Below are 14594 nucleotides of genomic sequence, written 5' to 3' on the forward strand. Positions count from 1 at the left end.
ATTATACAATTATAAAACATGCGAAAAACCAAAAAAATAAAGTCAAATTGCCGAGAAACTCCACCGATGCTACCTCCGTCGCAATTCGGCCGAGCACATCAACCGCGACCAGCGGATATGTGGTGTCTCGCCAATTATTTGCTTTGAATTAAATGTATGCTTGTTCCTGCGCAGTGTCCATTATTCCGTACTCCTCCGACAAATGTTTGCGCAGGTGAACGTAATCCCACAGAACAGCGCACTCCCTGGCGGGGCATCCGTCGGAGATTGGGCCCATTACTCGGCGGGCATATCCCAGCTGACGAATGGCGTTGAGAACTGAGGACACACATTCGTCAATACTGTCTTGTCCGAGATCACCGACCTGCGAGACCTGTAAAGTAATATATAAAATACATATAGCAATTCTGACTAACCAGAGGATCATATTCCTGTTTTTTATTGGGGCCCTGAACACGGTCAGATTATTTCCATTACGTCATGTTTTTTTTCTAACCTCAAATACCACAATGGTCGAAACATGGTGGAAACTTATTTGAAAAATTCATCGGATTCGCTTGAAACTCGTTGGTCGTTATTTTTGGGGCCGCTGATTACGAAGCCAAGCCACCAGTCTCACAACAAGCCGACTGCTCCGCCCAGCACCGCGCTGAAGTCCCAACAACTACAGATTTTCGAAGTTCCGAAGCACTGCCGAAGGGCAGCTGGATATCCTCAAGCGTGACTTAAAGCGGCGAGCGCTGAAGCTGCAGGAGCAAGAAGATCAAGACCAGGATCAGGATCAGCAGTACGATAAGCAGAACGTTCTGGAGCTGTTCGCCCAGAGAAGTGGTGCGCAGGTCAGGTCCATACGCTTGTATGTAGACAGAAAAACTGCAGCAGTCCATCATCGATATTGCGCCCCAGGCAAAGAGGCAGGCGCAGCAGCAAGTGCTAGTGCAACACCAGCTGGTACCTACGAACCCTTAACATCATTTGAGCAGCATATTCAATTCAATTCAAACTAGAAGGATTCCTCCACTTTGGCTGTGGCCGCGAATGACAGCAACAACAGCAGCCCAACAGCAGCCCAACAGCAGCCCAACAGCAGCCCAACAGCAGCCCAACATCGGCACCAACAGCATCGTCAATAACCAGGCAACGGCCGTGCACGACAGCAACTCGCCAAATCAAATGCCCAGGACAGGAAAAGAGGACAACTTTTTTTATACCCGATACTCAAAATGAGTATTGGGGTATATTAGATTTGTGGTAAAAGTGGATGTGTGTAACGTCCAGAAGGAATCGTTTCCGACCCCATGAAGTATATATATTCTTGATCAGCATCAATAGCCGAGTCGATTGAGCCCTGTCTGTCTGTCCGTCTGTCTGTCCGTCCGTCCGTCCGTTCGTCCGTCCGTCTGTCCGTCCCCGTCAGCGCCTAGTGCTCAAAGACTATAAAAGCTAGAGCAACGATGTTTTGGATCCAGACTTCTGTGATATGTCACTGCTACAAGAATATTTCAAAACTTCGCCCCGCCCACTTCCGCCCCCACAAAGGACGAAAATCTGTGGCATCCACATTTTTAAAGATACGATAAAACCAAAAACGCAGAATCGTAGAGGATGACTACATGTTCTAGATTGTAAAATCTTAACCAGATTGTATAATTATTATAGCCAGAAACAAGAAAAAAATTTCATTCTTTCTCGCTCTGTCTCTCTCTAACACTCAGGTTTCAAGGTCGGTTGAGTTCACGGATCTCAGAACCTATAAGAGCCAGAGCAACCAAATTTGGCATCCACACTCCTGTGATATCGGACCTTGACCGTTTTGGGTAAAAATTTCGCCACACCCCCTTCCGCCCCCGCAAAGGACGAAAATCTGGGGCATCCACAAATCTCAGAGACTATTAAGGCTAGAAAAACCAAATTTGGTATCCGCACTTCTGTTAGATCTCACTATAAAACGTATATCTCAGAATTTCGTCCCACCCCCTTCCGCCCCCACAAAGGACGAAAATCTGTTGCATCCACAATATTGCACATTCGAGAAACAAGCAAGAAATCAATTTGCAGTGGCTACGCAGCGCCCTACGTCACGCTCAGACTGATTTTCTGTGTCTCTCGCACGCACTCTTTGTCGTGTCGTTTAATATTAGCGGCGTCTGCCGGAGGAGAGCCATACTGACTTAGTATCGGGTATAACTGTAGAGTTGCGGTGTCCGAAGCAACTCACAACGTTCCCCCTCGTTAAAAATTCATCCTCTTTAATCGGCTTTTTTGTCGGCTTGACCCGTTTTTTTTTGACGAGTTGTTGGCATTATTGGTGCAAAATATACATTCAAGGAAACGTTATACTAGCAATTTAAATATAGCCCGACCAGTTGGCCTAGAAGAACTGAGTGACTCAGAACCAGAAAATAAAGTACAGTTATTCTGAGGGGATTGGGAGGGAGTCCTTATACAGTTCTTCGGCACTTCATCTTTAATTTTCGCGATTATCTGTGTAACGAACCATAAGAAGGTTCGTCACAGTGCGCTGCATCGCGGGATCGCCACCGCCTCATTTTTCCCCTTTTTATATCTCTAGTTTCCCTTAAATATATCGTTACTTAGCCTTAAGAATAGACAACGCATACGATAAATGTACCATCAGTACAGAGACTCCTTCCCCATATCGTTTCGCTTACCATTTCACGACAGCCAATCCCACATTCCCATACCAACACATTGCCCCCTCCTCGAACCGTAAGGTGTCCTTAGTCTTAGTCCTTACACCACTGCGTCCTTTTCTCTTTATAAGAACTTTCCTCAGTCTACACACACAAACATGCATTATTGTTCCTATAAAGAAAGTAAAGAACTAAAGACGACATACCAGATGTATCGAAAGTCCATTCGGAGGCTTAAAGAGGAAATTAACACAAAATCTGATTAGAAATGAAGCAGAGCATAATTAAGAGCAGTTAGGCGTCATAAAGCGTATGGATGATCTCTCAGACGTCAACTAAAGTGATTTTCTTGTTGTCAACCTGCCCAAAATTTACTCATTCCCAGCGCCCTGAAATTCAAGTGTTTTTCTCGATCTGGCTGGACTGTACTCCTGAGAATTGTCAACGGGAATTAGAAATTTAATCGAAATTGGAGCAAAATCTTGTCAGGCAGTAATATTATTGCTTTCTGGGTTGTATTGTCCCGCCGACTTGTTTGAAAAAGTGTAGAGCCACGAGTGACTTGCTAATTTTGAAAAATAATGGATACTACAGGATCCAGAGAGACTTCCTACTTATTGTATAAGCTTGCTTATGCATAAATAATAACCCTGAATTGGCACACAAAATCTCTTAATGAACCATTATAAAAAATGTATTTCCCCATAATTTTCAGTGTCAAGATTGATATTTATTCGTTTGTTTTTATTTATCCCCTCTCCATACATTCATATGTATAAATATACACAACGCAAATAAAAGTGAGAGAAAATATTTGTTTCTGTTGTATCACATTTTTCTATGTATGAAAATTTCCAATCTCTTTAAAAAATAAAAAAGCAACATTTTGCTTGAGTTTTACAAAAATTTTTTTGTTTTTTTTTTCGATTTATTGGAATTATTAATGTTTCTATATACGATATAAAAGTATAAAGAAAGTATTAGAGAACGCTGCATTTAGACAAAACTAATTAGGCAAATCATTAATTTATAAACATAACGAGTTCGGGGCAGCCCGAAGTCCAAAATACTCTCACTAAGTCAAATATTTAAAAAAGAGAATCAACCATGATTGTCAACGAGAGGCAGGATTATAAATCTAACTAATCGTGGCATAAATACTGGAATATTCCGTCGAATAATCGTAACAAATGATTGAATTTCACTTCTTAATCCTTGGGGGTTCCAAACGTCCCTACAAAGTGTTTATACTCTCTGCCAACCGTATGACATACATATGTATAATGTATTTGATTTATTTCTCTTTTAAATAAATGAAGAAATTCTGAGACACAGCAGCTGAGGACGTGGAATATGCTGAAAGCCGTCTGGCCTTTCTCAGTTTTGGCACTCTCTCATAATTGTTGCACCTGAAATATATTTATTTGAAACACACACATAGATATACATTAGGTAGTAGGTATAGGTATGGTTATATACATAGATATAATTATTTCGCGCCTCCGACAGGTGAGACTCTGTTTTTTTTTGGGGAAATTCCTGTCCGAATATATACTATATTCATTATATGTGCATATATATTGGATCTTCATGACGGTTTGACCTCGACACGCTTCAGTGGAATTTTTTGGGCTGTTTATGTTTGGTTTATAACGACGATACGATATGATGATATACCCGAACATACCTACATATATGCGAGTCATTTATAGAACGGATTGTTGCGAACATTTGGTGCTCATTGGGGTTGGGGCAAAATAAGTAAAGACTACACCCACACAAAAGCAAAATCAAAAGCAAAAACAAAAACAAAAGCAAGAGTACGATCGGAGAGCTCAAGGTTATTGAATGGTGGAATTGAAATTGAAATCAAATTGGAAGTGCAAGTGCAAAAGGAAGTGTGGGATTTTTCATTACTTTATTTTATATAGATTAACTTAGGCGTACGAGTATACTTAATTTAAAGGCTGTAAAAGTTCTATAAGCTTTTGCATTGCTTTTTTGTTGTTTTGTGTGAGTGATTTTTGTTTTGTTTTTGTTGTTGGTGAGGAATATTTTTGTGTTGATGTTTCATATAAATATATATATGTATATATCGTGTTTGTGTGGTGTGTGTTTATATAAAACTAGCATACATATGGATATATCGTGTAGAAAAACCAAAGACAGATGGGGGCATCTATCGTACGTCGATCATCCATCGTCCGTCCGCACAAAGTAATCGCTTACTTGCCGAGCAGAATTTTGCGGCCAGCGCCAAGGTTCTGGCCGGCCTGGGTGGCACCCTTGTTGGAGCCAGCCTGGAGACCGACAATGGTCTGGCCGGCCTTCAGCTGCTCGTCGGTGAAGTCGCGCTTGCACTCATCGGCTGGCTTGGGGCCCAGGAAGGGACCCTTGAAGTCGTCGTGCTTGTAGGTCTACAATGAGATCAATCGCGGTCAATTGTATCCACAAAGCAGGAGCAGAGAGTAGGGTTTGCTGGTCAGGGGGTGAAACTTACAGCACGGCCCAGGGCGAAGATGGTGTTGGTGACATTGGCAATGTCCTTCTTCTCGTAGAGATCGACTGTCTGGAAGACATCGATGTCGGGCACACCGTACTCCTTGAGAGCCTTCTGGAAGTTGTTGATGTTCTCCATGAACTTGAACTGGCCGCCGGAGGAGTTGACCTTGGGCACGGCATTGGGGGACAGGATGTTGATCAGCTTGCACAGCACCTGGCCATCCTTGAGCACATCCTCGTAGGCCTGGCCGGCGGGGAACTTCTCACCAATGATGGACTCCACCCACTCCTGAGCCTCCTTGTCCATCTCGGGATTGCGCTTGCCGGCAATCTATGGGGATCGAGCGAGGATCAAACGAGAACAAACAAAACTTTAGCAAATAGCCACATAGGATTTTCTTAATTTTGTTGCACTTTGTATCGTTTTTCTTTTCAGTTCTTTTTTGAAATAAATTTTTTCCTTTTGCATTTTCTTTTTATTTTTCCACAATTAGTATTCACCTTGGCACGAACAGCACGTTCTAGAGACATTTTGTGTTGTGTTTTTGGGGGCGTTGGGTTATGTTCTTCTCTAAAGCCTGGGCAAGCTTACACTGATGCCTGGCCACGGGGCGTATGCGGCTTTTAAAGCACGAGAGAGCCCACTCCCGCAGTACGAGCATCGTTCAAGAATTTTCCAAAAATATATCCGAATTCGGAGTCGGCTACGAGAATTCCGAAGCGTGGGCGTTCCTGTACCTATACATCTTTTTGGTCCGATCACGCCTGCTGCCCCCATGAGTCGTGCGATATAATTTTAGAATATCATCAGAAAAAAAGCTAGAGAAAAACTGAAAACGAAAAATCCAAAGCACCAACAACAGCAAATGCTTGATAATTTTCACACATATTGCGAGTGTGTTAAAGTTGTTCTAGTTGTTGCCCTCCAATTAATAAATATGTGTGTACACATTTACACACTCTACCCAAAATGAGTTGCTCATCTGCATTTTTTCGGACTCTTACGCGGACACGAGCCGGACGACAGCCAGCTGTCCTGCTGCCTTTCTGTGTCCGATGTGTTTGTCTGCGAGTGCATTTGTTGCTCGTAACTTCCATGCGATTGGCGTGCATTGGGTCATAACTAAAAATGGCACTGAATTGGGTTGCTTCGACGTGGACACGCTCCAGAAGCAACGTTGTCCAATGAGCAAATCTTGTTGAGGTGCTCAGAATTGGTTACGGTAAGGGAACCATATCCGGGTGGAGTTTATATTACATTTTATTACGGAACTGTGTATACTCTTGTCAATTATGATATGGATATGGAACTATTCAAAGATCTGATCGTTATATTACATGGCCAAAAATCAAGTTATTTTAAGGGAGCCATTTATTGCTCAAATCAATTTCAAAAATTAAAACCCCAAGTCGTTATTCTAGAACCCATCCAAATCTAACTGTCGACTCTGATTGAATTCCAGACTCAAAATGAAAACTAATGTGTAACTATAATATTTTAATACAAATCAAAGGAGAAGCACTGAGAATCAGAGAACGAGAGAAGCATTTTTTATTCAAAAAAATCAAGGCCGGAGATGCTTTAATGTCCAGACAATTAAGTTGAATTATGAGCTGCGTGTTATTGAAAAACACTTTTGGGGGGACATCAAGCGACTGTCTGTTGCCGTCCAAAAAATCTTCCAAATGTCACTACAAGAGGAAGAAGACACGACAAGGCTGCCGCGCGGCCAAGGGGCTCTGACCTGTCTGCCAAAGTTCAGGCGCACCCCCTCGAAGAGAGATGTTTTATTAAATGAATGTTCCACAGAACCGCTAGTACAAATAAATTAGTACAAATAGTACACACTGAGAGTGGCGTTCGCGAAAAAAATCTTTCTAGGGCGGATACAGTTTCGATAACACTGGGACCCGAGCAGACGGCACGCAAAAGCTCGACAAATTTGTGCTCTGGGTAGTATTTGCAAAGGTATTTCTGTCCCACTCCGAACAAGTGGACCCGAAATAGTGGCGCTGCGTCAGCGTCGAAATTTTCCAGCCACGTAGTTCTCGTTCGCGCTCTCGATTTTGGGGTCTTTTGCTTATTTTTCTCACACTCAAGCTCCACCGAGAAACAGAACAGAGAAATTCTCGGGCCGTGGCGTGTTGGTTTATTTTTACCACCTCCTTGGCCCGCGGCGACGGACAACAGGAGGACTATTTTTTAAATAAAAAAATATTTTTTCGGGTCAGAAAGAAAACCATAATCATTTCGATTAAGTGAATTAAATTTGCCTCGGGCCCTGTCCTGGTTTGCCTATTGTCTTTGGAAAATCTAATTAGGGCCCCGCAGATGTGTGCCAATCTTTCACACCAATTAAATTAATGTAATTGTATTGTGGGGACGGAATGGTCGCCTCCAAGAAGTCTAAGAATCCAATTCAATTATAAGGCAGATATCTGGCAAACAGTCCAGCGACCTGAATTGCAATGCCAACAGAATCTCTGCATCCTGGATAGCCTGTGATGTGCTGTTTGTCCTTCTGTCCCATAAATGGGGGCCGGATAGCTTGGTCGTGCATTCTCATTCCCCACTATGTAGGGGCATGTACATACATAGGTGGCTCGTGTTTGTCTAGGAAAATTGGATTCTAGTGCGCAAACATTCGGGAGAGCAAGCTAGTTTACCCAGACGCACTTGACGCTAAATTCGTGGGGATTATTTTCCCATAAATCAGCATAAAAACTCCACAAAGGCCAGCGAAAGACCCACCCCATCCAACCAATTCAGTCCACTGATATGGCCAACAACCCAAAATGGCCGACGCGTACCCCAAATGAAGTCAGGCGAAAATTAGGTCGTGGAAGCTGGAGCTGGCTGTAAGGCAGTAGCTGAAACAGGATCTGGGCGGGGATTCAACCACTTGCTGGCATTTCTGGCCGCTTCCGTTGGATGCTCACAGTGGAGCGGAAACGGAAATTGAGTCGAGCATTGTCCTGCAATTCCATTTATCAACAAACAGAAACGGCACTCGTGCCTCCGAGTGTCCGAGTAAGTTCCTCCGGATAAGAATAGATACGTTATTTATTTAAGCCAAACATTTAATTGGAAAATCACGCCCAATGTCGTCATTTGGCCAACAGAAATAAACAAACGGCTCGCATTGGTCGGCGGGAATAGTTATTTATAAGTTTTCTAATAATTTCTCTAGACGTTTTCCCGCATCTTCCCGATAAAAGCAATTAAATTTCACATTTTCACATTGTTGCAGTTCTGGCCAGAAAAAGATATCGAACGAGGGGGAACGTTGTGAGTTGCTGCGGACACCGCAACTCTACAGTTATACCCGATACTAAGTCAGTATGGCTCTCCTCCGGCAGCGCCGCTAATATTAAACGACAAGACAAAGAGTGCGTGCGAGAGAGACAGAAAATCAGTCTGAGCGTGACGTCGGGCGCTGCGTAGCCACTGCAAATTGATTTCTTTGATTCCTTTTGGCTATAAAAATGATCTGATCTGATCCAGATTCAGCAATCTGATAGATATGGTCATTATCTATGATTCTGCGTTTTTAGTTTTCTCAAATCTGCAATATTGTGGATGCAACAGATTTTCGTCCTTTGTGGGGGCGGAAGGGGGTGGGGCGAAATTTTGAGATATACGTTTTATAGTGAGATCTAACAGAAGTGCGGATACTAAATTTGGTTACTCTAGCCTTAATAGTCTCTGAGATTTATGAATATCCCCAGATCTGCATCCTTTGCGGGGGCGGAAGGGGGTGTGGCGAAATTTAGAAACAAACTCGTCTCGGTCTGATATATTAGGAGTGTGGATACCAAATTTGGTTGCTCTAGCTTTTATAGTCTCTGAGATCTAGGCGCTAATGTTTTACTCTAAGCAAAGCCGCCTATGCTACGTGTGTGTTAAAGAGAGACAGGGCGAGAAAAAATGAAATTGTTTTCTTGATGCTGGCTATAATAATAATACGATCCAATTCAGATTCCGCAGTCTAAAAGATATCGTCATTCTGTACGATTCTGCGTTTTTGGTTTTCTCGTCTCTTTAAAATTGTGGATGCCGCAGATTTTCGCCCTTTGTGGGAGCGGAAGTGGGCGGGGCAAAGTTTTGAAATATTTTTGTAGCAGTGACATATCACAGAAGTCTGGATCCAAAACATCGTTGCTCTAGCTCTTATAGTCTTTGAGCATTAGGCGCTGAAGGGGACGGACAGACGGACAGACGGACGGACGGACAGACGGACGGACGGACAGACGGACAGACAGACATGGCTCAATCGACTCGGCTATTGATGCTGATCAAGAATATATATACTTTATGGGGCCGGAAACGATTCCTTCTGGACGTTACACACATCCACTTTTACCACAAATCTAATATACCCCAATACTCATTTTGAGTATCGGGTATAAAAAGGCTGCGTGGCGGGAAAATGCTCTCATATTATTCTGTTTACCATTTGCCCAATGTTGGCCCTAACAATTCAAGCGAAAAAGGCAAAACGCAAACGGCAGAGTTCTCCTGGACATGGAGCGACTTTTGGCTAACCTTTCGATTAAATTTGCATTTGTTTGTCGACACAATTTATTTGTATACCCTAAAATAGCATAAACAATGTATATAATAGAAAACATATGTATAAATACACAGCATATAGTATAAATACATATATGTACCATACACATATCATACACATGTCTTTAAAGGGCATTCCCTAAATATTTCCATTCTCAGAGCTCATATGCACATAGTTCTCACCCAGTTTTAGCTACAATTTAATGAAACACGAAATACCTTAAATTTATATAATAAAATTTTAAAAAAAAATTTTTATTTTCAACTCTTCTTACGAAAATAAGTACTATTTATTTCGAATTTAAATTATAAAAATCAAAAATTAGTTGTTTATTATTAATTATATACAAATTACATGACTATGTATATTTATAGCATATCCAGTATATCCTCGAAAAACTCAATCATGCAGCGTTTTGAAATTACTTTTTTCCCCAGTTGAAAACTTCTCTGAATTACAAAAAAAAATAAGATTTTAGTATATCTTACCTGCCTGGGATTAGTTCATGAGAGTATGAATGAGGTCTGATAGACACAAATAAATTCTCCAACCTTTTATTTGAAATCTTTGGTTCAGCAATTATTCCGATGCGGAATCTTTTGAACTTCTTTGTTGCCTGTTGGATGTTTGTTTGGTCTGTTCTGTTCTGTTTGGTTATCCCGCCTCGTGAATATCATTTACATGAAGCGAGTGTCTGTCTGTTTAATCGTCAGCCGGCTGGGCCTGATAAATGATTCTGCCGCAGCGAAGAGCGCCCCATCTACAGCTGAAACCAAAAAAGGTTAATTAGAAATTCAGCAGGACCGCAACAAAGGTGGGGGCACTTAACCACAACAAAAAGGTCTTCGTCTTCGCAGGATAAGTGTTGCGATGGGCCAGAAAGCAGGTGAAAATAATATAATAAATGTACGGGTATGTCAAGGACTAGGAGAAAAGCAGCCATCAAACACTTTAATCAATAATTCAACTGTGACTGTGCATCTAGTCGATGGCCCACTCAGCGCGGACTCGAGTCCGTTGTCCAACCCGAAATAAAATCCACAACAAATATGGCTACGAGTAATAATCGAATACCGGGAGAGAACTAAACCCGAATCGCTTGTCCCAATGGTAAAAGGTACAAGGCGAAAACTTTGTCAATATTTCAAACTCACGCATGGTTGCCTGCTGCCTGAGCTCTGGTGGCCCCTGGAGCTGCAGAGACCAGTCCTGGATGCTGAATGCCGAATGGAGAATGTCGGATGCCTTCGCCTAATTGAATTTCCCGGCTAACACTTTAAAGCTTGCTGCCTGGCTACCTAATAGCCTCTTGTAATGAGATTTCAGGCACTCCCACTCGCTGGCCGCTTTCGTCTAGCAAAAACTTTCCATTTCAACAAATTGACTGACGGGCGCTGGAACAGACTTCAAAGCAACATTTTCACTAAATCAATTTGCACAAAGTATTTGCCAGTCTTGGATTCAAGCAGTTCTGGACCACCGCTCCCCAGCCTAGCAGCAGAGAAAAGTTTTATCTGGAACAAAAGTCGTCGTCTGTCATCCTTAACTCAATTTTGTAGCGTACAATGTGTGTCACATTAGGCAGTTCCAGTCCCAGTTTTTCAACAGCAACATATGCTAATTCGAAGCCATTATGAGCCTAATTACAAGTTGTGCGATTTTGTTCCGATTGTGAGATACCGTTCGAGTTTTAAAGGGTTTCAGATATCTGTTCGTTCCTGCATGTCTGACTCTTAAGAAACAATTTCCTGCAATTGCTACGTTAACGTACAAATCGCAAAATGAGACTGTTTGACTGCATTCTTCCGCTGTTAAACATCCGACAGTTCCAACTGCTGTCTGTTACGTTGCTTACAGGCCTTAAACGCGAATCCAAAATACTCTGTCGCTCGTCGAGCACCCTGTAGGAAAGGCGTTGTCTGCTTTCAATTTCATTTGTTTTCAGAAAGTTTTTCTTTGTGAATGCTGTACGTAATTTATGCGGGATGGGAGAGTATCTACAAATAATTTTCCCTAACATAATAATAACAATAATTACAATTTAAATGAATTTCCTTTTTGCTCGGAATATATTTGCTACAAAAATTATAAATAAAACAAAACGACGGTTTGGCAGTAGGGCAGTAGCATCTGTTGTTGTCGGGGCAGTTGCATCCGGTCCGGCGATGGAACGCCAATAAATAAATTCATTCTTTGGGGGCAGCGTGGCCCTTAATCAAATTCAACGCGACATGCAAATCGCAAAAAATATTCACAGAAACACAGTTTTCCCGAGTCGACGTGCGAGTTCCCCTTGCCCACTCCAAACAAATTTATACGTATAGAGATTCGTATCGATTTAATCGAAAGGGAAAAAATTAATTTTATTTCAGTGGCAGATTCAGCTATGTATTTAATCGTATCTCATATGACTTGCAAATTGATGCATATTAAAGACTATAGTTGCTATACTCCCTGTCAGAGTAGAGCGAATCCAAGCGGATGTGCTTTGGGGTCCAATTGCAAAAGGCTAAAACATTACACCACCAGAAAATCTGTTCAAGACTGTACCGTGTACACTGTCAACGTAAAGGGCAGAGCACATAAATGCTGGGAAAACGTTGAAGAAAATTGAAAAACTTGCAGGGCGAAAAGTTTGCTGCGCGTGCCGCAAAAAGCAATTGCAATCCACGCTGAAGTTGCTCCACTCGCCCGACAGATGACAGCGAAAAGTCAAACCAAAGCTGCAACCTGAGGAAAAACGGCAGCGACCAGGTGCACGTACCCATAACGTGGCCGCGAAGCTGGGAGGGACTGAAAAGACATCTGGAAATGCGTGGTCAAACTTTTTGTTTAAGCTGGGTGTCCACGGCATCGAATTACATGTGGGGGCACTCAGAACTGGGGAACCGTAGAGAGCAATTAGCGCCTCGCAGTCAAAGGATTACCCTTCTCAATTTAGGTGCACTCGATACGGCTATTAGGCCTGACATGCTGTCATTAGTACGTCAGACCCAGAGCCACATTTCCAAATATTTGCCAAACATTTGAAGTACAAACTGCCGCCGGATCCAGTGGTAGGTCAACACGCTCCGCCAACCTGCACTCCAATGCGATGGTCGCCCACGAAATTACTTTGAAATCAGCGGAACATATCCTATCCCCTTCACCAGCAGAACAAACATCGAATTACACCCTGCCTTGGGGCAGTTTAAACACGAGGTTTAATGGTCATTAATTTCTAGTCCACAGCTGTGTGGGAGACGGAGGCGGGGAACTGGAAGTCGCCGATCCGCTGGATGGTCTGACGCAGCTTTTCCAATCCCGTGCAGTTCGCCGCATAGGCGTCCAGTTGCTGCATTGCGGCAAACCAGCGCTCCAGCCGTGGCCAATGCGACAGGCGAAACATGAGATTCACCGTGCTCAATGTGGTCACAATGGATATATCAGCGAGTGTCAGCTGGAAAACCAACAACAACAACGTTGAAACTCTACTCTTAATCGAATCACTGCAAACGCAAAGAATCGCATTAAGTGCTGCGGTTACCTGGTCGCCAGCCATATAGTCGTGCCTTTCCAGATACTGCTCCATGATGCCGTAGGCCTCGGTCAGCTTCCGTTCGTGATGGGCCACATCCACATTGGCAAATCCCCTGCGAACAATTTCCGACTGTAAGCAATAATGGATGAGAGCGGAACGAAACGCTTGAGCTTGGTCCAAAACGCACCATGAAATCACTATCACGGCGGAATAGGAATGAACATTCGAAAAGCATCCGATTTAGCACCTGAATGCGGGCATCGTGCTCCTTGGGCCAGAGTGTGCCAGCGACATCAAACTTTTCAGCCAGATGGATGAGTATGGCATGGCTGTCGGTCAGCACAAGTTCGTCGTGGACCAGTACAGGAACAGAGTGCTGGGGATTCACCTGTGGATCAGAAGATCATTATCGAATCTACATAACTACATAAAAATGTTTTCTTTTACGGATAAGAACGCTTTCTCGAATTGAGCTCCCATGAAGAGATCCACGAAACGGAGCTCGACGTCAATGGCCAACAGCCTAATGAGAATCAAACAACTGCGTACCGGCGGGCTGCGATCGTCGTAGTACAGAATGGGTTTGGGATCAGACATTCGGAAACAATTAGGCAGATCAGGTAGATCAACAAACGATCGCGTTCAGAGCCGATGAACAACTGAAAAATCAGTAAAGGCTGCTCACAAGGTAAGCTGGAGACAAGACCTTCTTTGTGGGATATTCACAATCACATATGTATGTACGTAAATATATATGACTTTTATATTCCCTTTGTTCAAGAATTATCGTTGAAAACGCATTTTACAAATAGCAAATAATAATAATAATAAATAATAAATAAGAAAATAGCTTTAAATCAATAAATAATCTATTAGATTAAATATTTTGAAAAATTGTAGTTTCATTGCATTATTTTTAAAGTCTTAAAGATGAATCTTCTACATGAATTTTACATTAATCAAACTAAACGGTTTTTAAGCAATTCGTGTAGCTCTGAACCTTTTGAATAATATCGATAGTTTTTTGATAAATACAGGTTTGCATTATTTTATAGCTGGTTCTGGCTGTGTAAAGTTTGACCGCTCGAAAAATTTGAAAAAAACTGTTAGATGGAAATCGTGCTATTGAAAATCTATATAGTTAGTTATGGTTTGATATTTTGTTCAATAACTGTGCAAAACTTGCACATATTAGCCTGAACAAATGTTTCAAAGCATTTAGATTAAACAATGGAAACTTAACGAATAAATGTATTTATTTGTATAAATTACGAATCATTTTTCTTCTTAAAAAGTATCCCAATTTTTAAGCTATTTCTTTTTGAAAACTCAGCTGTTTTTCCT

General features: G+C 42.2%; 2 protein-coding genes across 2 annotated transcripts; both read right to left on the reverse strand.

Annotated features, from left to right (window-relative positions):
* Nucleotides 1–4743: 4743 nt before the first annotated feature.
* LOC6590379 (muscle-specific protein 20) lies at nucleotides 4744–5744 on the reverse strand. The gene is made up of 3 exons (XM_002015445.2): nucleotides 5658–5744; nucleotides 5155–5487; nucleotides 4744–5071 (listed from the first exon to the last, which is right to left on the reverse strand). Exons 1-3 carry the CDS (start codon nucleotides 5685–5687, stop codon nucleotides 4880–4882), a joined length of 555 nt encoding a protein of 184 aa, XP_002015481.1. The 5' UTR covers nucleotides 5688–5744; the 3' UTR covers nucleotides 4744–4879.
* A 7154-nt stretch (nucleotides 5745–12898) lies between these two features.
* Nucleotides 12899–13885, reverse strand: LOC6590380 (glutathione S-transferase E14). Its single transcript, XM_002015446.2, has 4 exons — nucleotides 13698–13885; nucleotides 13438–13638; nucleotides 13257–13379; nucleotides 12899–13169 (listed from the first exon to the last, which is right to left on the reverse strand). Exons 1-4 carry the CDS (start codon nucleotides 13845–13847, stop codon nucleotides 12951–12953), a joined length of 693 nt encoding a protein of 230 aa, XP_002015482.1. The 5' UTR covers nucleotides 13848–13885; the 3' UTR covers nucleotides 12899–12950.
* Nucleotides 13886–14594: the final 709 nt, after the last annotated feature.

This window comes from Drosophila persimilis, unplaced genomic scaffold, assembly GCF_003286085.1.
Source record: "Drosophila persimilis strain 14011-0111.01,24,50 unplaced genomic scaffold, DperRS2 tig00000002-arrow-pilon, whole genome shotgun sequence".
NCBI lineage: Eukaryota > Metazoa > Arthropoda > Insecta > Diptera > Drosophilidae > Drosophila > Drosophila persimilis.